The 22,271-nt window shown below is 41.6% G+C and overlaps 1 protein-coding gene across 1 annotated transcript in view; it reads right to left on the bottom strand.

Moving 5' to 3' along the window:
• The window catches only part of LOC134220706 (organic cation transporter-like protein), a 35,859-nt gene extending 15,111 nt beyond the window's left edge, over nucleotides 1-20,748 (bottom strand). Inside the window, exons 1-2 of the mRNA XM_062699805.1 lie at nucleotides 20,301-20,748; nucleotides 20,067-20,221 (exon numbers count right to left, since the gene is read on the bottom strand). Coding sequence (XP_062555789.1) covers nucleotides 20,067-20,221; nucleotides 20,301-20,439 — 294 coding nt within the window. The 5' untranslated portion in view covers nucleotides 20,440-20,748. The remainder of the gene's footprint in view (nucleotides 1-20,066; nucleotides 20,222-20,300) is intronic.
• Nucleotides 20,749-22,271: the final 1,523 nt, after the last annotated feature.

Below are 22,271 nucleotides of genomic sequence, written 5' to 3'. Positions count from 1 at the left end.
AGAACGAATCCTCTGGAAATCCGGGTGCGATTTTCCGGCAATAAGGTACCGACTGTTTACTGCGACTTCGAAGAAAAAAAAAGGAAAAGGAAGAGGAATGAAGAACAAGCCGGCGTAGCACCAACTTAGAATTCGGAAGTCGGGACTTCCGAACCGAACTTTCTTCCGAAGTTTTATCTGTCAAACTAATTGATGCGTTGTTTAGCGCATCTTTAAGCGAATCCAGCGCACTACTTCCAAAGATGTGTTATTTGCCTGTATCTGGAGAAAAACCGAACTTCGGTATAAAAAGCGTTCTAAGTTTTTTTCGGATAGATAATATTCAGCCCAAGAGTTGCGTTATCTATCTATTGTAGAATGAAGCTAAACGGCCTTCAGCCAGATAGCCTAACAGCACCCCAGTCTCCTTTTGGTTTTATACTGATTTTATGGGAGCCAAGTCCATGAACAAGTTATTAGTAAGGCGCAGGTAAAAAATGGAGCAGATCGATATGCGGAGGTTTTATGAGTCTGTCAATGGCGTGCGGAGAAAGACAGCGCCATCTCCCGTCATGTGCAACGACCAACAAGGGAATCTGCTGACAGATAAAACCGAAGTGGCTGCAAGGTGGAAGCAACACTTCGAGACTTTGTTGGAAGTGGAAGTGACGGTGCATCGGTGAACAGAATAAATATTAGCGACGATGGACAAGCTGTGGAGTCACCTACACTGGATAAGGTTAAAAAAGCTGTTAAAGAGCTGAAAAACAATAAGGCTGCGGGGAAGGACCCGGCTGAACTTCTCAAACATGGCAGTGAGCAGCTTTATGAAGTTCTGCACCATGTTATGTCGAAAATATGGGTAGACGAGGAAATGCCTGCTAGCTGGTTGGACGGCCTCATTTGCCCTCTCTTTAAGAAAGGGCACAGACTGGAGTGGGCCAATTATCGAGGAATAACCCTCCTTAATTCGGCGTACAAAATTATGTCCCGTATTCTGTTCAACAGATTGAGACCGCTTGAAGAGTCCTTCGTCGGCAAATACCAAGCAGGTTTTCGTGAGGGCCGTTCAACGACGGATCAAATGTTTAGCCTGAGACAAATCCTTGATAAATTCCGGGAGTATAACTTGCAGACAAGATACGATTCAGTGAAACGGAATGAATTATGGCAAATTATGCTTGAACATGGTTTTCCGGCGAAACTGATACGGCTGATTCGTATAACATTGGACGGATCGAAATCAAGTGTAAGGGTTGCGGATGAAATATCGACGTCATTTCTTACCTTAGATAGATTAAAGCAGGGTGATGCACTCTCGAATCTACTGTTCAATATAGCGCTCGAGGGAGCGATTAGGAGAGCTGGCGTGCAAAGAAGCGGTACCATTATCACAAAATCGCATATGCTCCTGGGATTTGCGGACGATATTGATATTATCGGGATTGATCGCCGTGTTGTGGAAGAGGCTTTTGCCCTTTTAAGAGAGAAACAGCGAGGATTGGACTCACGATCAATACCAGCAAAACGAAGTACATGGTCGCTGGCAATCAACGTGGGTTTATTAGTGGTGGTGGTAGTGAAATGGTGCTGGATGGTAAAAAATTTGTGGTGGAAGAATTTGTGTATCTTAGAACATTAGTGACGTGCGATAATGATGTTACCCGCGAGGTGAAAAGGCGTATTGCAGCTGCAAATAGGGCTTATTACGGACTTCGTCCCCAGCTTAAGTCTCGTAGTCTGCAAACGAAAACAAAACTCGCGCTGTATACTACTCTGATTCTTCCGGTGGCTTTATACGGCCATGAAACATGGACCTCAAAGGAGGCTGATCGGAGAGCTTTCGGAGTGTTTGAGCGTAAGGTGTTGTGGACAATACTCGGCGGTAAACAAGAGAACGGTATCTGGAGGCGTTGCATGAATCACGAATTGTACCAGGTGTATAAAGGGCTGGATATTATTAAGCTTATCCAACACGGCAGACTACGGTGGGCTGGTCACGTTGTTCGTATGCCGGAAGAACGTCAAGCGAAGATAATATTTAGTAGAGAACCCGGAAAAGGCCGCAGGCTTCGTGGAAGGCCGCGTACACGATGGCTTTTTGCAGTTGAAGAGGACCTGAGGGCGCTCAATGTTCAGGGCGACTGGAAGCGATTGGCCCAGGATCGAGTCCAGTGGAGAAGGATACTTCATTCGGCGTAGGTTCATCGAAGAGCTGTAGCCCATCAAGTATCAAGTAAGTATTCTGACAAAACAAATGTCAAAAAGTGAACATGTTATGACCTTGTTCGTAAAATCTTCCTGTAGACATGTTTTATGTCGTGAGAATGTAAAACGAAACATGTCAAATAACCACACAAGTGTCAAAAAACAACATGTTATCAACCAGTTGTAAGAATGTAGCATGAAACATCTTCAATGATCAAATTGCAGTATGTTTTGCAAAAACCTTTTCATAGCTTTCCTTGAACATAACATGTTTTGTATTTCATTTTCCCGACCATTATTTAACATTATTAATAGATCTTCGTTAATAATGATGTTTTCGGTGATACTTGGGACGTCATCCACGAAGCCTTCTATTTTAACACCGGGCCGTCATCCACGAAGCCTTCTATTTTAACACCGGCCGGGAGACTTAAGCGTAATATTCCGTCGTACATAATATTCCACAGAACCGGTCCGAGGATCGATCCCTATGGAACACCCGCAGACACTACGATCGACTTTTGACCAGCATCCGTGTCGTATAAATTTAAAAAAATAAATTTTTGAGGCATGTTCTTAAGAAAGGAACAAATATGCTAGGACGTCTGGTCTGGATTTTCTGGGCAGGATTCTCCTTCTTTTCCCTTGCAATATCTTGGTCTCAGCGCCGTAGCGTGTGGTTGGCCAGGTTGGCCCCCGCCAAGGGCGCCAGGCCTTTAGGGGGCGCCGAAATCCAGAATTGAACTATAGGAAATGATGACAAATCTCATCAAGGTTTTTTTACGCAGTTGGATGGTTACCACTTGAATTTTCTTCGAATTGTTTGTAATTTGTTTGGTGAGGGTAATTCATTGTTTTATTGATGCTGAGGGTATCAATCTAAAATCAAACCGTGTAAAAACCTTGATAAATTCAAAGTGTTTCAGATTCAAGCTTTGAACAGACATTTTCCTCGGGGACTACATCCGCAATCAACCGATTGACTTATTTTCGAAAGGACTTTTTCCGTCAATAATTGATACAGGTAACAGAACGTAGGCTCAGGGAGCATCTTCACTGACTACTTTTTATAATTTACTTGATGAAAAAGGAAGTGAAAATAGAAAGGAACAGGAAATGTAAATTAAAAGAAGATTGGAACAAGTTTATGGGAAAGAAGCCCTAGATGAGGACTTCAACACGCCAAAGGCAAAACATAGAGTAGACTTTAAAAAACGCGTATAATTTTTGTTCGTGATTAAGAAATCTAAGCCGTTTCCAAGTAATAGATACTCGGATGTAGTGATAGGGAGTTTGTTTTAATTTGAGAAAAATTCGGACCATAACGATCACATTTGATCCTGTGAAATTTTCGATTCATTTAAACAGACAATTGTTTAAGGGTGAAAATTCATTGGCCTAACCAATTCAACCAATGCCACACGCAAAAAAAAGCGTTCATGAATTCGTGAACTAACAAGTTCACGGTGTATTTTTTCGTGAACAACAGTCACGGATTCGGGAACACAGTCACGTTTTCTGGAACGTTCTGGAAAACGTGACTGGTGTTCCCGAATTCATGAATTAAATCACGGTGTATTTTTGCTGGTTCACGAATTCGGGAACGCTTTTTTTTGCGTGCACCAAACTATCGATAGACCCACTCTAGGAATTGATATATTTTGATCCGAATAGGCCCGGAGTTGTCTCTTTTTATACGACTTGGTCAAATCGCTAGTCTTACCTTACACTAAATCTCTCCAAGTTGAATTATCTATCTCAGCCTGAAGAATCAGGACGATGTTTTTTTACTTGTCCGACGTTGCATCTTTTAATTACTTTTCAAAATTTTACAGAAAGCTAGCATGAAAGCACCCTCTCTACCACTGATCGAATGTGGTTTACAATTATTAACGATAGACGACAGACTATACTAACCTTCAAAATGGTTACTACTCATCGGCCGAAACGTCGGGCACGTAAGAAGAATATCGTCCTGATTCTTTAGACTGAGAAAGCCAACTTCCGAGCATTACATCTTATCCAGTCGAAACATATCCTACCCTAACACTGTAAGTCCAGTAGAGTAGTTCTTTCAAACCACCGACCAAGGTCTAATGGCGATTCCGAAGGTCTTTCAATCCACTCCAAAGTAGGGTTCTTCTTGTTGCGACTACGTCCGAAAGTGATCCAACCACTGATCGGCACAATTGAGATGGAATTTATTGGCCTAGCTAGAACCACTAGTGCGTGAATTCACAACAAGGAAGTCTGGATTTTGCATTGGTAACATACGCACTACTGGATCTAGTTTTTTTTTATTTGCGTAGGTTTATTTAATCTTTCAGAAAATCGTTGAAATTTCTATGAAAAGGATTTTTAGAAATGTTCTGGCCATTTTTATAATCCTTACACATATTAGGATACATGGAAGTTATAGAGACTTAAGGAATTCATAAAGCAAACATTTATTAAATCCACCACGCAAAAAATGTTGATAATGAAATAAAAACAGCTCCTATCATGCCATTTGTTTTGAACATGCATGAAAGTAAGGGGCGCCCAATAACGATTTCGCCAAGGGCGCTGGGAGTCCACGCTACGGCTCTGCTTGGTCTTCGTTATTATTATTATTTATCAGACTCAGAAGTCCGGAGTGGCCTGTGCTGCACATAAGTCTTCTCCATTCAGCTCGGTCCATGGCTGCACTTCGCCAGCCACGCAGTCTGCGAAGGGTCCGAAAATCGTCATCCACCTGATCGATCCACCTTGCCCGCTGTGCACCTCGCCTTCTTGTGCCCGTCGGATCGTTGTCGAGAACCATTTTCACCGGATTATTGTCCGACATTCTGGCTACGTGCCCGGCCCACCGCAGTCTTCCGATTTTCGCGGTGTGAACGATGGATGGTTCTCCCAACAGCTGATGCAACTCGTGGTTCATTCGCCTCCTCCACGTACCGTCTGACATCTGCTCCCCACCATAGATGGTACGCAACACTTTCCTTTCGAAAACTAACAGTGCGCGTTGGTCCTCCACGAGCATCGTCCAGGTCTCGTGTCCGTAGAGAACTACCGGTCTTATAAGCGTTTTGTAGATAGTCAGTTTGGTACGGCGGCGAACTCTATTCGATCGGAGCGCCTTGCGGAGTCCAAAGTACGTACGATTTCCAGCCACTATGCGCCTCCGAATTTCTCTGCTGGTATCGTTGTCGGCGGTCACCAGTAAGCCCAAGTACACGAATTCTTCAACCACCTCGATTTCGTCACCACCGATAGAAACTCGTGGTGGGTGGCTTACATTGACCTCTCTTGAGCCTCTTCCTATCATGTACTTCGTCTTCGACGTGTTGATGACTAGTCCAATCCGTTTAGCTTCGCTTTTCAGTCTGATGTAGGCTTCCTCCATCCTCTCAAAGTTACGTGCCATAATATCTATGTCGTCGGCGAAATCAAATAACTGGACGGACTTCGTGAAAATCGTACCACTCGTGTCAATTCCTGCCCTTCGTATTACTCCCTCCAAAGCGATGTTGAATAGCAGACACGAAAGACCATCACTTTGCCGTAATCGAGAATGCCCCTGAAACTCGAACTAAGCACATCACCCGATCCATCGTCGCCTTAATCAACCGTATCAGTTTATCCGGAAATCCGTTTTCGTGCATTAGCTGCCATAGCTGGTCCCGGTCGATTGTATCATGTGCGGCTTTGAAGTCGATAAATAGATGATGTGTGGGCACGTTGTATTCGCGGCATTTCTGCAATACCTGACGTATGGCGAACACCTGGTCTGTGGTAGAGCGTTCACCCATAAATCCCACCTGGTACTACCCCACGAACTCTCTTGCAATTGGTGTTAGTCGGCGGCATAAAATTTGGGAGAGTACCTTGTAGGCGGCGTAGTTGCTACAATCCAGCTTATCGCCCTTTTTGTAGATGGGACACACGACACCTTCCATCCACTCCTGCAGCAGAACCTCATCCTCCCAAACCTTGGTAATCACCCAGTGCAGCGCTCTAGCCAGTGCCTCACCACCGTGTTTGAACAGCTCTCCTGGTAGTTGGTCAACTCCAGGGGCTTTGTTGTTTTTCAGCCGGCCGATCTACTCCTGGATTTCCTGGAAATTCGGAGCCGGAAGTCGTATGTCCAACGCGTGTGCTCCCAGGTTCATTGCCATACCGCGAGCGTTATCTGCCACATCGCCATTTGTAGTGCTGCCGCCACCTTTGGATCACCTCACGCTTGTTTGTAAGAAGGTTCCCGTTTATGTCCTTACACATATCGGGCTGTGGCACGTGGCCCTTACGTGAACGGTTCAACTTCTCATAGAACTTTCGTGCGTTATTAGCGCGGTACAGTTCCTCCGTCTCTTCACGGTCTCGATCTTCCTGCTGGCGCTTTTTCCTCCGGAAAATCGAGTTTTGTCTGTTCCGCGCCCGTTTGTATCGTGCCTCGTTCGCCCTCGTGCGGTGTTGCAGCAATCTCGCCCATGCTGCATTCTCCTCCTCAACTAACTGCTCACATTCGCCGTCATACCAGTCGTTTCTCTTATCCAGAGCCACCGTGCCTAGTGCAGCGGTTGCGGTGCTTCCAATGGCAGATCGAATATCTCTCCAGCCATCTTCAAGAGATGCTGCGCCTAGCTGCTCTTCCGTTGGGAGTGCCACTTCCAGCTGCTGCGCGTAGCCTTGGACTAGTCTACCGTCTTGTAGCCGCCCAATGTTTAGCCGCGGCGGACGACTCCGACGCGTGTTGTACACCGTCAAGAGTTTTGAGCGTAGACATACTGCAACGAGGTAGTGGTCGGATTCAATATTCGCACTGCGGTAAGTGCGTACGTACGGGGGCAGCAGGGACTATGTCCAAGGGCTTGACGATCCCTCCCCAGGCCATCTGCGAGTTGTGGGGCTTGCCTAGGATGTGGTGGGGTTTGACAGTGGGCCCTGTTAAACCTCTATAAAAAGCTGCATGTATCCGCAAGTAGGCTCCGCCAAAGCGACCGTGTGCCGCTCAAAGCGCACAAGCCCAAGTCCTGGTGTTAGGTGGGACGCTAAACAGCCCTGACACGACGGCCCTCCGACGAGACAGGAGGTTTGCGCAGGCCCAATAAGCCGCCTTTAAAAACAACTATTACGAACGACATAGAAGATAAATAAAGTGCGTACGTTCGTGATGTCGGAGAAGAATTTACCGTCGATTAGAACGTGGTCGATTTGGTTTTCCGTTACTTGATTAGGTGATTTCCATGTGGCCTTGTGGATATTCTTGCGGGGGAAGAAAGTGCTTCGGACTACCATTCCGCGGGAGGCTGCAAAGTTTATGCATCGTTGGCCGTTGTCGTTCTATACTTACTTACAGATCCTGTACACCTCCGGTGGTGCAAAGGGCCGACTTGAAAGATCTCCATCCTGAGCGTTGCCCGGCTATCGCTTTAACCTGTTGCCAGGTTAGATTTCGGTCGACTTCTTTTATTTCTTTATTGAGGCTTCGCCGCCATGAGCCTCTGAGTCTGCCTCTGCTGCGATGTCCCTCTGGGTTCCAGTCTAATGCTTGTTTACAATTTTCGTTTCCACCCCTACGTAGAGTGTGGCCGACCCAGCCCCACTTTCGATCCCGAATTTCTGTTGCTATCGGCCTCTGGTGACAACGACGATGGAGCTCATTGTTTGAGATCCAGTTGTGAGGCCACCAGGCCCGAATTATATACCGCAGGCATCTGTTAATGAACACCTGCAGCCGTTGAGTGTTCTCCACTGATACACACCATGTTTCGCTAGCGTATAACAGCACAGATTTCACGTTAGAGTTGAAAATTCGTATTTTGGTGCGTTCACTTATCTGCCTGTTTTTCCAGATATTTCTTAAACTCGCAAAGGCAGCCCTTGCTTTCTTGATCCGTGCGCCTATGTCGATCTTGGTACCGCCGTCCGACGCCATTTGGCTACCAAGATATTGGAAGCTTTCAACATTCTCCACTGGTTGCCCGGCTACTGTGAAACTGGAAGGAGTCGCCGTGTTTACATCCAACGATTTGGTTTTGTTGACTTTGATGACTAAACCTGCCGAAGAGGAGCGCTCGGAAAGGTCGTTGAGCTTACTCTGCATATCAGAGCGCCGTTGCGCGAGGAGTGCAACGTCATCAGCCAATTCGAAGTCGTTTAGGTGCTCCATGGTTATAGGCTGCCATAACAGCCCGCGGTTTGGTTCACGGTCAATCGCACCTACCAGAATCTCATCGATTACGATGAGGAACAGTAACGGTGATAGAATACATCCTTGCCTCACACCAGCTACGACCCGGATAGGGTCGGACAGGACCCCATTGTGCAGCACTCTACACGAAAAGGCCTCGTACTGTGCTTCGATGAGGCCGATGATTTTCTCAGAAACTCCCTTGCGTCTCAGGGCGCCCCACATATTCTCGTGATTGAGACGGTCGAAAGCTTTTTCGTAGTCAATGAATACCAAGTAAAGGGACTCTTGGAATTCGTTGACCTGCTCCAGAATGATGCGGAGCGTGACAATATGGTCCACACAGGATCTTCCGGCACGGAATCCGGCCTGCTGCCGCCGGAGAATCGCATCGATCTTCTCCTGAATCCGGGCTAGGATAATTTTGCACAGAACTTTGAGAACGGTACACAGCAACGTAATGCCTCGCCAGTTATCGCATACAGTCAGGTCACCCTTTTTGGGCACCTTTACTAAGATACCTTGCATCCAGTCGACCGGGAAAGTTGCGGTGTCCCAGATATTATGAAATAAACGATGTAGTAGTTGAGCGGATGTCATGGGGTCAGCTTTGAGCATCTCGGCTGATATGCGGTCGACCCCTGGGGCTTTATTCGATTTCATGCTTTGGATGGCTGTTTGAATCTCTAGCAGTGATGGAGCTTCGGTATTGACGCGTGTTATACGTCGGATCCTAGGCAGACCATGCCGAGGTGGTGATGGCCTGGCTGGCACTTGAAAAAGTTGTTCGAAGCGCTCGAACCAGCGTTTCAGTTGGTCAGTTGGGTCGGTCAATAACTGATCATTCGCGTCTTTCACAGGCATCGTTGCATTCATTTTCGCCCCGCTTAAGCGTCGTGAGATATCGTAGAGGAGGCAAATGTCCCCGGTTGCGGCGGCTCTCTCTCCTTCGTCGGCCAGAGAGTCTGCCCACGCTCGCTTGTCCCGTCGACATGAGCGTTTTACTTCCTTCTCAAGAGCCGCGTATCGTTGGCGGGCTAGAACTTTGGCTCCTCTGGTTTTTGATCGCTCTATCGCGGCTTTGGCTTCTCTCCGCTCCTCTATCTTCCTCCAGGTCTCATCGGTGATCCACTGTTTTCTCTGGGTGCGCAGTTCGCCCAGAATGTTCTCGCTGGTGGCGATGAAGGCATGCTTGATGGCGGTCCATTGGTCTTCCACGCTGCCACCTTCCGGAATATCTGCACCACGCGTCACCAGTTCTTCAACGAAGGACCGTTTCACCGTGGCATCTTCCAGTTGGTGTGTGTTGAACCGTCGTTCAACTCTCTCCTCCTGCCGACGAATCCGCGCAATGCGCAGGCGTATTTCGCCGATGAGGAGGTGATGATCAGACGTCGTTCTATACGGTATGCAGACTATCCGGTCCGATTACCGGTCTATACATTTCTCGCTTAACTTTTCAAAAGGACCTAAGTAACATTTTTATCATGAATTAATTTGAGTACTGCAATCAAAAGCTTTCATGTTGTTCTATTGATTGTGCTATTCAAATTAATTCATGAAAAAAATGTTATTTAGGTCCTTTTGAAAAGTTAAGCGAGATTTCCTCCCTTCCTACCTGAGCCTTCATGTCACCGATGACGATTTTGACGTCCCGCCGCACATAGGAGTACGCAGTGTAAAAGCGTGGCCAAAAGTATGTCAATCATTTTGTCGTCTGTAAATGTGTTCAATAGAAACAGTAAGGTATATTTTTTGTTTTTATGTTGTTTACATTCATCTAGCAGTGAAGTATGACAACTGGCGGGGTCAGTTATTGTGTTTTGATAGAGCATCACTTGGCGCAAGAATGCTGTCTTTGAGAACTACAGCGTGCTTGCAACGAGTGGTGCCCACATCTGGCTCCGTCAGTGAGTATGATCTTCCTTATGTTGATCTTCATTCTTTGATTATTACTTACTAAATTTTCCGAAAAGATGTACTTTGTTTGTTTACTTCAACAATATAAATTTGTCATCGAATCATGTTAAGGTCCCTGTATAATGTTTTGTAATATCAAATGGAGCCAATCTAATAAATACGAAATGCAAATCAACCGCTATGTTTCTTAATAATATTAACATCCGAAAAATGCGTACGCTCTTATGGATCGGTGGTTTCATCAAAGTGTCACTCTTCTTTGGAAGCGAAACATAATTTATGTGAGCTTTAGCACTCAAAACCATGATTTTTTTCTAGCATTTTTAACCAAACTCCGCTATATTAAAATTAGAATAAGTCACGATTGCGTGAGTATGCGTGAAATGTTTTTTGACGTAAACTACGTCTAAGGGGAAGACTCGGATACAGGGTGACAAATGAAAATTTCCAAATCCGAGACCGTCACGAAATCATGTAAGATTTTGAACGTTAACAGCACATTATTCTTTCGATGGATTTTTGAGATTTATATATCAATCGACTCGGAAACTCTCTACCAATTTTCCAGTTATATTGAAACATTTGATTATCAACGTTAAAGTAGGGTATTGGACCATTTTGGCAGCACCTCTTTGTCTCGTTTGCAACGTGAGTCTCATTCGGCCGTCGTTCAGTGTAGTCGGTTTTTGGGCTCTTCTTTTTGTGCGGTGCTTCGCACCAGTTTGCCACAATAAGTAGGGCCAGAGCAGTGAGCGCAGTCGGCGTGTTAGTGCAAGGATAGGATGATCGATTGTTAGCAACGGCAATGCAATGTCATAATGCGATAATCGCAATGCAGATGAACAAACATGTTCGATTCAAAGATAACTTAGGAAAATGGTAAGCCATTTTATGATAAACTGAAAATTGTTAATTATATTTTTAACATTAAATATGCGCCAAAATCAAAAGAATTCAATTTTAATTCAGGAAGTTTGTATGCACTTCAGATACTCTGTGGGTACAATCATGCGGGACTTATTGTATACGGCTATAGCTTCGGAATGCATACTTTATTGAAACGGGCTATAGGTTACAATAGAACTATTACTTTTTAGCTCCCGGATCTAAAATTCTTGCAATTATATTAATAATATGGTTGCACGAATATGTTATCCATAATGCCACTGCCAGATAGTGGAAGTTAGATTGTAATAAAATAGCACAAACACCCTACTCCCGTTCCAAATTGTTCATTCAGTGTTATCTGTTTAGATGTAGACTAAATAAATGAAATAAATGACCCTATTCCCGTCCGCAGGGTTTACTACTCTGGCGCATCTCAACCGAATGGCTTGGTTTTTGGTACCGTTCTGACTCAAATCCCGAACATGGCTCATATTCCGAACACTGGCGTTTTAGCGCCCTAAATCTAAAACTGTCATTGATTTTCCGCACTGAGGATCAAGATAACAAACGAATTCAAACTCCTGTGGAGAAAATTACACGAATAAAGTTAAAATGGGCATTTAAAAGCTAATGAATATGAGTCATGTTCGGATTTTGAGTCAAAACAGTACATGGCTAGTATTTGTTGATTTCTAGTTGGCGCAACCGGGTTTTATCGACTCGCGCTTCTTTGGCGGACTCAACAATACGACTATCCCTTCTCTGCCAACTATTCCTCGTCACTCCAAATAACAGAAGGCGGAAATTCTGCCAAAGGTCCAAGGCTCGTATTCTTCTACCAGTGATGACTCGATGCTCTGACTACCATTGAACAGAGGCACCTGTTTGTCCGTAGCCAGAGCAGAGATTCTTTGCAAGGTCCAGGGCCGATGCGTATCGTCTCGCGTCTATCGTAAAATCGCTTAATCGTGGTACACGCACTCACCAGTATACACCCCCAGCAACAAACATATTGCACATCGATCACAGTAACTTATATATGCCCGAATTCTCTCACAATAGGGTTACTGCAACAAGATTGGCCCAACGTGTGCTGCTTGGGATATCATAACCATGTAACGCTAGTGAGTTATTTTTATTTCAGAATAGTATTATTTAATAATCATACTCCACTATTTCTACCTATATATAATACAAATAAACTAGAATAGTGGTCGAAAATTTGGAATGAAACTGAATCCCTACTAATTTTACTCTAAGTCGAATGCAACAGTTGGAATTGCGAAAAGCATTATTACCACTTGGGATTTTAAAGTTAAAATTTAAAGTTATCGTACCGTCGTCGGGGAGACAACGGGTCAAATGGGGGTGAGAATGGGTCACTGTTTCAACTACATAGAATGCTTGTAGAATAGATTTAATGTATCTGAGAACAATAAAACTGAATTATAAGTAACCTTTTTGAACGATTTTGTTATCCGACCTCCAGACTGTCGGTGAGGGCTCGGACACCTGACTACGGTATCCAACAATTTTTTTTTATATTTTAAGTTATGGTAATTTTGTTCTAAACCAGTGACATAAGTAATCGAATGAATTATCTTAAAATATGACTACATTCCTCAATGCACCAAACTGTTCTAAGTAGTTTACGTTGTGCGGTCGTGTCTTGTACATAACCCTTCAGATTTTTTTATGGAGCTTATTCAGGAAACTCCAATTTTTCCAACGCTGAAAATTTTGTTGCTTGGACTGGTTTGGAACATAATCATATGTTTTATTTTGTAAAACATATTATTGTAAAAAGGTAGAACAAAGTTATCAATTAATATAATGATTATGGATCACCTGAAAAAGGTTTCAGATCGAATCATTCTTGAAAAAGTTTTAAATACCCTTATTATTGATACCTGTATTGATTTTCATCTTGAAATTCATTAAAATCAAGAAAAACATGATAAAACGTGAACATTTTTAATGCACAATTGCGATAAAACTGGCATTGAAATTATGGTGAAGTTTTGACACCCAGCATCGCTTACAAGTAAACAATATTGTTTCAAAAATCTCATGACAAATTAGTATCACTATTTGAGAATTCAAAAACGATAAATAATATGGACATATCTGAAATTTTTGTTTTTGACTTTTGGCCAGGATTTGGGCTGAAATACTCCTCAGTGCGCCGTGGGCATCCATCGTATGTCTGCTCCAGCTGCGCATAGAACGCTTCTTTCTCGTCGTCGGATCTCCCTTCGTGTGGGCAGTGCACGTTGATGATGCTATAGTTGAAGAAACGGCCTTTTATCCTCAGCTTGCACATCCTTGCGTTAATTGGCTGTCACCCAATCACGCGTTGGCGCATCTTTCCCAGCACTATGAAGCCGGTTCCCAGCTCGTTGGTGGGGCCACAGCTTTGGAAGAAGGTAGCCGCTCGATGTCCGCTTTTCCACACTTTCTGTCCTGTCCAGCAGATTTCATGCAGCGCTACGACACGGAAGTTGCGGGGATGTAATTCATCGTAGATTATCCTGTCGCAACCTGCGAAGCCTAGCGACTTGCAGTTCCATGTTCCAAGCTTCCAATCGTGATCCTTTGTTCGTCGCCTAGGTCGTTGCCGATTGTATCGAGTCGTATTATCTTCTATGTCGTTCGTAATAGTTGTTTTTAAAGGCGGCTTATTGGGCCTGCGCAAACCTCCTGTCTCGTCCGAGGGCCGTCGTGTCAGGGCTGTTTAGCGTCCCACCTAATACCAGGACTTGGGCTTGTGTGCTTTGAGCGGCACACGGTCGCTTTGGCGGAGCCTACTTGCGGATTCATGCAGCTTTTTATAGAGGTTTAACAGGGCCCACTGTCAAACCCCACCACATCCTAGGCAGGCGCCACAACTCGCAGATGGCCTGGGAAGGGATCGTCAAGCCCTTGGACATAGTCCCTGCTGCTTTTGTTCTCATCTGTTAAAAACAGTGAATTGACGTTCGACGCATGGATGGATACTTTTGGGGGTGTAAAAAATAAATTGCGCCCAAATTGATGTTAAACGCATTTTGGAATGAAAAGATTTGTCTGGAAAATGAGTGAAATGATGCGATTTAGTATGCGTAATGTATTGCTTCAAAATCGCAAACAAGATTACTTGCGCGGAAAGTTCGATGATTGAAATTAGAGAATAATTTTACCAACAATGTTCATTACGGTGGCTCAAAAATTCCTTGTCATTTTTTTTATGGGCTGCCCTCTTATTCCGTTCTATTTGACGCTCTGATGCTATGGACAAAAAGATTCGACCATGATATCATATTTTTATAAAGAGTGCTTCGGCGGTAAACGCTAATTGAAAAACGTCAAGAGGAACATTGGATTTAATCATTTTAAGAATCTAGTAAGAGAGATTGATTGGAAAGAAACTCCTCAGGGTGATATTTCAAATGGAGTTTTCAGAACTGTTAGATACACCTCTTCACGATTCACAAGTTGAGAAACTCCAAAAAATAATAGGGGAAAATACCTATTCTTGGCAGTCTAAGACATTCGCCAAATTGAATGATAAAAATAATGAATAATTACACTGAAACACAGGTACAGTTTAACTGGTATACATTTGTATGCTCTTTCTTTTATGATTGGTATTCACTAAATATAGCAGCTTTTACCACAAACTCAGTAAATTTAATATAAAGTAACAGGTCAACGTTTCTTCTATTGGCATAGCAATTTCTATTATCAGCAATGAGTTTGCTCCCTTTAGCAACTAGACATGGAAGTAGAAAACTGGTAATGTATTGGTGCCAAATGCTGGTTGTTTATATCCTCCAGTAGTAAAATTCATTCATATTAATCGGCCGCACGCTCATCTCGCTTCACTCAATTTTGGAACAAACTTTATTATTTATTAAAACTGGCTTAAAACAAAACATGCATTTTTAGCCTTGGCATCAATTTTATGTCATGTAGACAGATAGGCAAAAGCATTTAAACACATTGTAAAACCAATTTAACCCTTATGCGGCCAACAGAAAACAGACGTGAATGGCAGATAGGGTACTAGTGTATTCAGATATTGACATTTTCATAACTTTTACCATTTTCAACCTATTTGAATAATGTTGGCCATTTTGGAGAAGGGAACTTATACGCTTTTTGTCCGCTGCCAAGATTTACTTTTTTTGTCTTTTGTAATGCCTTAGAGTCGTAAGCAAAAGTCTATCAACCAGTTTCAAATATACAACTTGCTCTTTGCGGTCCTTACGTGATATGTTTGTTTCATCAAAAAAAAAAAATCATGGTGGTTGTGTACAAGACACGACCGCTCCACGTAAACTACGTAAAACCAAATCTATACACATAAGAATTAATTTTTGTCTGTCTGCCCTTATAGATTAGGAAACGGCATGAACATTTGTATGTAGAGATTTTTGGGAACGATAAAGATTCTTATGAAGGTATTAGACCCCTCCTCTTCTGGAGGGTAGGCTCCCATACAAATAAAGTACAAATTTCTGCTTTAATCGAAAATTAATTTTAAAAATGGAATCTAAATTTGCAAATTTCGAATACTTCTTTTAAATAATGTAAAAAATACATAATTAATCAATTTTAGGTGAAACGAAGCTCGTCGGTTCTGGTAGTATAGTATATTAACAATATATTCCACCTCGTAAGTCTTCATATGTTGAATAATGGGCAGCACTGTCCTGTCCAGCCGCTGGAGCCAACCCATTCTTACACTACGTTCCACAGTTGAATAATAGATAATTCCCTAAAAGTAGGCAATTATTTATGGTTGAAATGCGCTATTGCTTTTCTCACTGAAGAATAGACTACCGTGCAAATTTGTTGAAGCACCAAAACAAATGCTCACACGTCCAATTGTATAGAAATTAGCGACAGCACAATCCAAAACCTTATTCTTGCACTTTTTTTCGCATCCCAAAAAGCTCTTTCTTGCAGTCGAGACGTCATCCATATATGGAGAAACTGGTGGGAACATATTTTGGTGGGACAATATTTTTTGCATGGGAGTCGAACACGGCGCAAAATTCGCAATATGTAGGAACGGGAATGGTTATGATTTTTTGACGTAGAACTACGTCTGTCTTTTCTATATTGGGGTACACTTTACGATTGCAAAAAATCGAAAAACGTCACGAAAATATGATAGACTTTGATCGTTAATATCTCAGCCGTTTCTCGATGGTTTTCCAATTTTCTTGGACCATTCGATCAAGGAAGAGTCAACGCTTCATTCCCGATGTACACTGAAGTCGTTTTTTACGCGTTTTATTTTTACACGAATCGCTTTTTATGCAATTTTTTTTCATTAAAATTTCGGGATTAACGCGATTCATTTAGACATATTTTGGAATTTATTTATTACGTGGTTTTAATTTACGCGGCCCATATCCTCCGCGAAGAATCTGACTCCAGTGTGTTACAATATTTATGTATGATTATTTACTACTGAACCCTTGCTAACAGTTTAGCAATCGGTTTCGGTAAATCAGTTAAACTCGTAAGTGCATCGCAAGCTTCTTCTTCCATAGCACTACATTCCAATTGGAACTTGGCCTGCTTTTCAACTAATCTATTAGAATAAGGAAAATAAGTTCAAAAGTAGCATTATTTACATTTTATTTATTTTTTATTTAGTAGCTGATCGAGATACAATTATCGAACGACTTTTACTCTCTAGCGAGTTTTTATCAATTGATAATTTGGATATGTGTTCGCTTGAGAGTGTTCTTCATCCTTGATTATTTGAAAATTTTATTTTCATCATCCTTTTCAAATTTTGTTTTAAAAATTATATACATCACCATGGTTTGTAATGCTCACTCAATCTCAGCAGACAATCACGAAAACTACCAGTACTGCCACGTAGTTCAACGTCACCTTTGCGTACAACCCGATTGGGCTGCACCTTTGAGTTTTTGTTGAGCTTGGAAAGTATTGAAGTTGCAAAAGGAAAACGGTCCTGTCAGCCACATAAGGGTTAAAATACTACGATGTTACTATCACTTTTGATATAATGCATGGTCTGCGTAAAAATATGAAGCATTTGTATTTTAACACTTTTTTTTTAGATAAATGCCATCGCCGGATATTTTGTTCGTATTTTTGCTAAAATCAACTCACATAGAATTGTGCGTGGTATCTCCTTAGCGTTTGTTTGATATGCTCACAAACACATTCTCTCGCTCTATTCCGAAGTGTGCTGCTGTCAAAGAAAACGAACAGTCCCGATTTTATTTAGTGAAACATAGAGCAAATATTGCTTAAATTTGCTCTTTGTGGTGATAATCAAGTAGTGATAAAGTGTAAAAAGTAGTTTACGTACTTAATTTGGCGTGTCATACGCAATTAAGAGGAGAAACAGGCGATCCAAAAAAGTAAGTAACAGTTTGCTTTTCGTGCGCTGCTTACTTTGGCAATGCAATAATGGCAAGGATTTCGTAGGTGCAAATTTGTTTCGGTGATTTACACATCAAATCTTGCTACTTTTACACAAACAACTTATTGAAATGAAAGCTTAGACTTGAAATTGTGTGATTGAATCAAAATTATGTTCATAAATAGTGTATGTTTGCTGGAAAACGCAAATATTGTTGAGGGTGCCAACAACTGTCGCACCCTGCCAAAGCCGTATTCTACCCTATGTTGAAAGAGCTGTACGCATAACCTCGTTGGTTTTTCATTAAACTTCTGTCACATTTGAAAGAAAATAAGTCTAGAAAGGATCTTCAAAACAGAATAGTAAGAAAACATTCGTATTATTGAACATGCAAAATAGAAGGGCAATAGTTCAACTTATGACAAGTTCGATTTATTGGATTTATCTTATCTTCAAATATTACCAGGAACTAATCAACTCTCTCAGAACTCCGATAGGTAATTGACCTTTACCGTCAAAAATTGTATCTTGTTTTATTGTCACAGTCGGTTCTTTGGCTTATTTAAGGTCAAACTTTCAAAAAAAAACATATTTTTAAAAGTCTCTAACTATTTTTAAAATCAAAAACAAAAATCGAAAATGCGCTTGTTACATTTCGCATCTCATTGCATAATACGCACCTCTAGTTATAAATCAATCAAATTAGATTTGTAAGGAATGACAACAATACCTCATGTTTAGCGAGTGTGGAGGTTCTGTTGGCAAGGAAGCAATCGGCTTCAGACAAGTCACCGAAATTGTGAGTTATATATTATTTCTAATTATGTAAATAACTATCAATAAATATATTATTTCAGCTTTTTAGCTAATGAATTACAAAATATGTATTTTATTTGCTGTAAGCATCGGTTCGAAGCCACCAGCCAATAGCTCCCGCAACAGCGCTGTTTTTTTTTACGATTGGCCCGATTTTCAACAGACATCGGGAGAATTTTTCAGGCCAGTTTACACGTGCAGCACTTTTTCGGTTTGTGTTTTTGATTTTAATAGTAGTTTGTGCAACAAGTTGCAAAAAGATGATTTTTTCAGCACGAGTCGTACGTTTATCGAACGAGGCTTGCCGAGTTGGATAAATACTACGAGTGCTGAAAAAAATCGAGTTTTGCAACGAGTTGCACACGCTTTTTTTGCAATGACGAAAAATAGACTTCAATATGACAAATCTGTACCAAAATTATACTTGTACTTGTCTAATTCCTTCCAGAATTTACTCCACATGATCATTCTTGCTAATAAATTATGTTACTGCAGAGATTCCATGTTGCCGTGCCACATTGCATAGTTCGATAAACTGTGAAGCGATAGATGTACTTGCTTTTGATGTCATGTCCATCAAACTATTTCATTTATTACGCGACCCAGAGAATACACTATTTGAACACTTGAACACCAAGCAAATTTAGCTAAATGTAGTCATGTAACTACTGTTCTGATGTTGGTTTTTCATTATAGCACATAAATGAGTGTTATAATGAATATTATGCAACCTATTTGAGTTGCATAATGTTCATTAAAGCACCCATTTCGTTGATATGGAAAAGTAGGCCGTTTTATGACTCAACGGCGAACTGTAAACCAGATATTATGATCAGGAATTGCAAAAAAAAAATAGTTAGAGGCTTTAAAAAATATGGGTTCTTTGGGAAAGTTGACCTTAAATAAGCCAAAGAATCGACTGAGCGAATAAAAATTTTTGACGGGAAATGTCAATTACAATCCTAGATAAAAATAAATTGCATAAATCAAAAAGTTTTCCAAATTCATTGAAATTACCTTTCCCAAATTCTCTAAACATACCTTTACGCATAAAAACGAAATGAATAGCAAATAGTCACTCTGTGAGCTTCCAAATTCAGATGTTATTTCACGTATCCTGTATCATAAAAAGATCGATTTTTTTAAATACATAAAGGATATAACAAGCAATGCCAAAACTCATCAGAAGGGTTTAGAATCGCTGATTAAGGAATGCAAAACCTCATATGTTGCCCTAACAACGCTTTAGTCACGGGCCAGTTTCTTTGACATTATTTGATAAAACTTTCAAATCCCTCGCTTACAAATCACTGGTGGGAAGTTCTCAATTTATTACAGCACATCATTGTATAATGATTTTTAACAACACTGTTGAACACATTCCAACTGTAAGTTGTCGGGCTTTTTAACATACACAGTATTCTTAATTGTCAACTGCCTACTCTTGGAATCACAACAAGTGTTGTAGAATGTCTTTGGAATTCATTTGATTAATTTTTCGAAACCTTTTTTTCAAATCCAAATACGATCACGACACAAAACTTCCCATATGTACAATTCCCGTGGGACCAAAAAAGAAGTGCTCTTCATGTGTTAATCCTTTTTTCTTGCAGTATCAAATACGAACTTGCACCCCATTTCACATAGTTTCAAAACACAGCGATTTCGCAGTCATAGTTCCTTTGAACCCACCTGCAGACTATGCTCCATGGCATCTTCGAACACGTTACAATAGTCAATGTTGAACTCCTCGTCGTGAACTTCCTCCTTGACTGGGTGTGACACTTTGATCCATTGCGTCTCGTTGTAGTGATTGATTTCAGGCGGAGGCTTACAGAAAAATTCACCTGCAATCAGGAAATGGACCGACGTCATGCTGGGACCAGACACTGTTTCCGCCGGTATCGACGGAGGCCGCGCACTTACCATGCTTAGGAATAGGTGCCGTGTAAATCAGACATGCCATAAACCATGATGACGGAATTTTGCACAGGTATATCAAAAAGACCGCCCTGAGCTGCCATGTTCCGAATTCCTTCGTAATCGAAGACAGTAGATCCACCATTTTGAATTGATTTCTTTGGTTTCAATTCGAAGTTATAGAGCAATATTTTTCTTCGTTTGAGTTGACTCGCGTTTGCTTAAGCTTAGTTTTAACCTTATTCCCGTGACTTGGATGACTAGAGAATCTTTTCTGAGTATATTTGTACTTTGATTTCTTCGCGGTTGATTTGAGATACTTTTTTACAAAACTTATCTAAGTGGCCAGTGCGATAAAAACGGATTATTCATTTTGTACAAAGATCGCTCACAATTTTAAATCATAGAAAAAATCACAAAATCACTATTTCTGGTGAATATTCTAAGCACAAGAACGCAACTACTACCGGGTTAGCTATAGTAAAGCTTCTCGAAATTGCTATTCGCACTGCGGAGCATGTTCTCGCAAAATTCGCGCCAGATACTAAAATGTCATGAACTACGGATTTCGGTTAAATAGGTCCGGCGGGCCTAGCTGCCTTCGGATGAGTGCACATATCCCGTCGATCAAAACAAAGGTTCATTTCCCACCAAAGGATAGTGGTAGGCTCCAATACATAGAATTCAATCTTTCACATGCTGTGCAGCAGATCACCAACCGGTGGTGTAAATCTGGAATTGATCGGATTCGCTAGAGGCTGCCTAGAGATCACGTTCAGCCCATCAAACAAACCACCCCCCGCAAGACGGTATTGAAGTTTGCACCCAGGTGCTAACTGGGACAAACAAGCGACAATTTCATTAAAGATTTTTGTCCGTGTTGTTGTTCGCTGGTGGGCCCAGCCAAAGATGGTGACGCTCGAGAGATAAGCGCCGAATTCAAACAAAGCAAATCGTATTCCTATGCCAATACGATTTAATTAAAGTTAATATTTTTCACCTGACATGTGGACAAATTTGTTGCTATTTGCCTTTCGTATATCTCACCTTCCGAAGTTGCGAATCATTGCCTATGCATCGTTAATTTTGACAACATCGTCTGGAAATTTTGGGCCCTGCTGGCCACTGGATGTCATGCCGCAATGTCTCGAAGATGATGAATTTTCACGTTCTTCACACGCTCATAAATCAATGAAAATGATAAACCAAGGACCAAGGAAAATCGAAATTTTCCATCCGATCTTATATCGTCACGGATCGCTGTTTCCACCACTTCCTATATTTCGAACATCACACATAAGGCTATAGGATTTCAAGGTACAAACTCCAGCAGAATGAATTCTACAGTTTTGAATAAATATTTTTGAAAAATGTTGACATGTGCTGTATAATAAGATTTCAAGGCCCATTTGCAAAATTAGCAAGGTTAATTTTTGTTTCACTTTTGAAGATAGAATTCTGAGCTGAACCTCGCGGAGGGTATGCATTTTTCAACAGTATGGAACAGCAATAGAAAGCAAGAATGATCCATGCATACAATTGACCTTTTCCGTCAAAAATTTCTTTACGCTCAACCGATTCTTTAATTTATTTAAGGTCAGCTTTCTTAAAGAACCCACAACTATTTTTGATATTTAAAACAAAAAATCAAAAGTGCTGTTTGGTCAAATATTTCCAAAATTAAGTTTGGCCAAATATTCTCCCAATCAACATCAAGCTTCTGGTCGGTTCGACGCGCAGCACTATTTCAATTTCTGTTTTCGATTTTGAAAATAGTTAGAGGGGGCTCCCATAGCCGTGCGGTAAGATGTGCGGCTACAAAGCAAGACCATGCTGAGGGTGGCTGGGTACGATTCATGAACACTAAGCTGCGAGGCGGCAGTGTCTCAGTGGGGGATGTAATGCCAATGAAGAAGAAGAAAAAGGCTTCCAAAAGTATGTGTTCTTTGGATTTTTTAACCTTAACCGATTCAATAC

This window comes from Armigeres subalbatus, chromosome 3 (genome assembly GCF_024139115.2).
Source record: "Armigeres subalbatus isolate Guangzhou_Male chromosome 3, GZ_Asu_2, whole genome shotgun sequence".
NCBI classification, from domain to species: domain Eukaryota; kingdom Metazoa; phylum Arthropoda; class Insecta; order Diptera; family Culicidae; genus Armigeres; species Armigeres subalbatus.
This window is presented reverse-complemented; position numbering and strand designations above follow the sequence as displayed.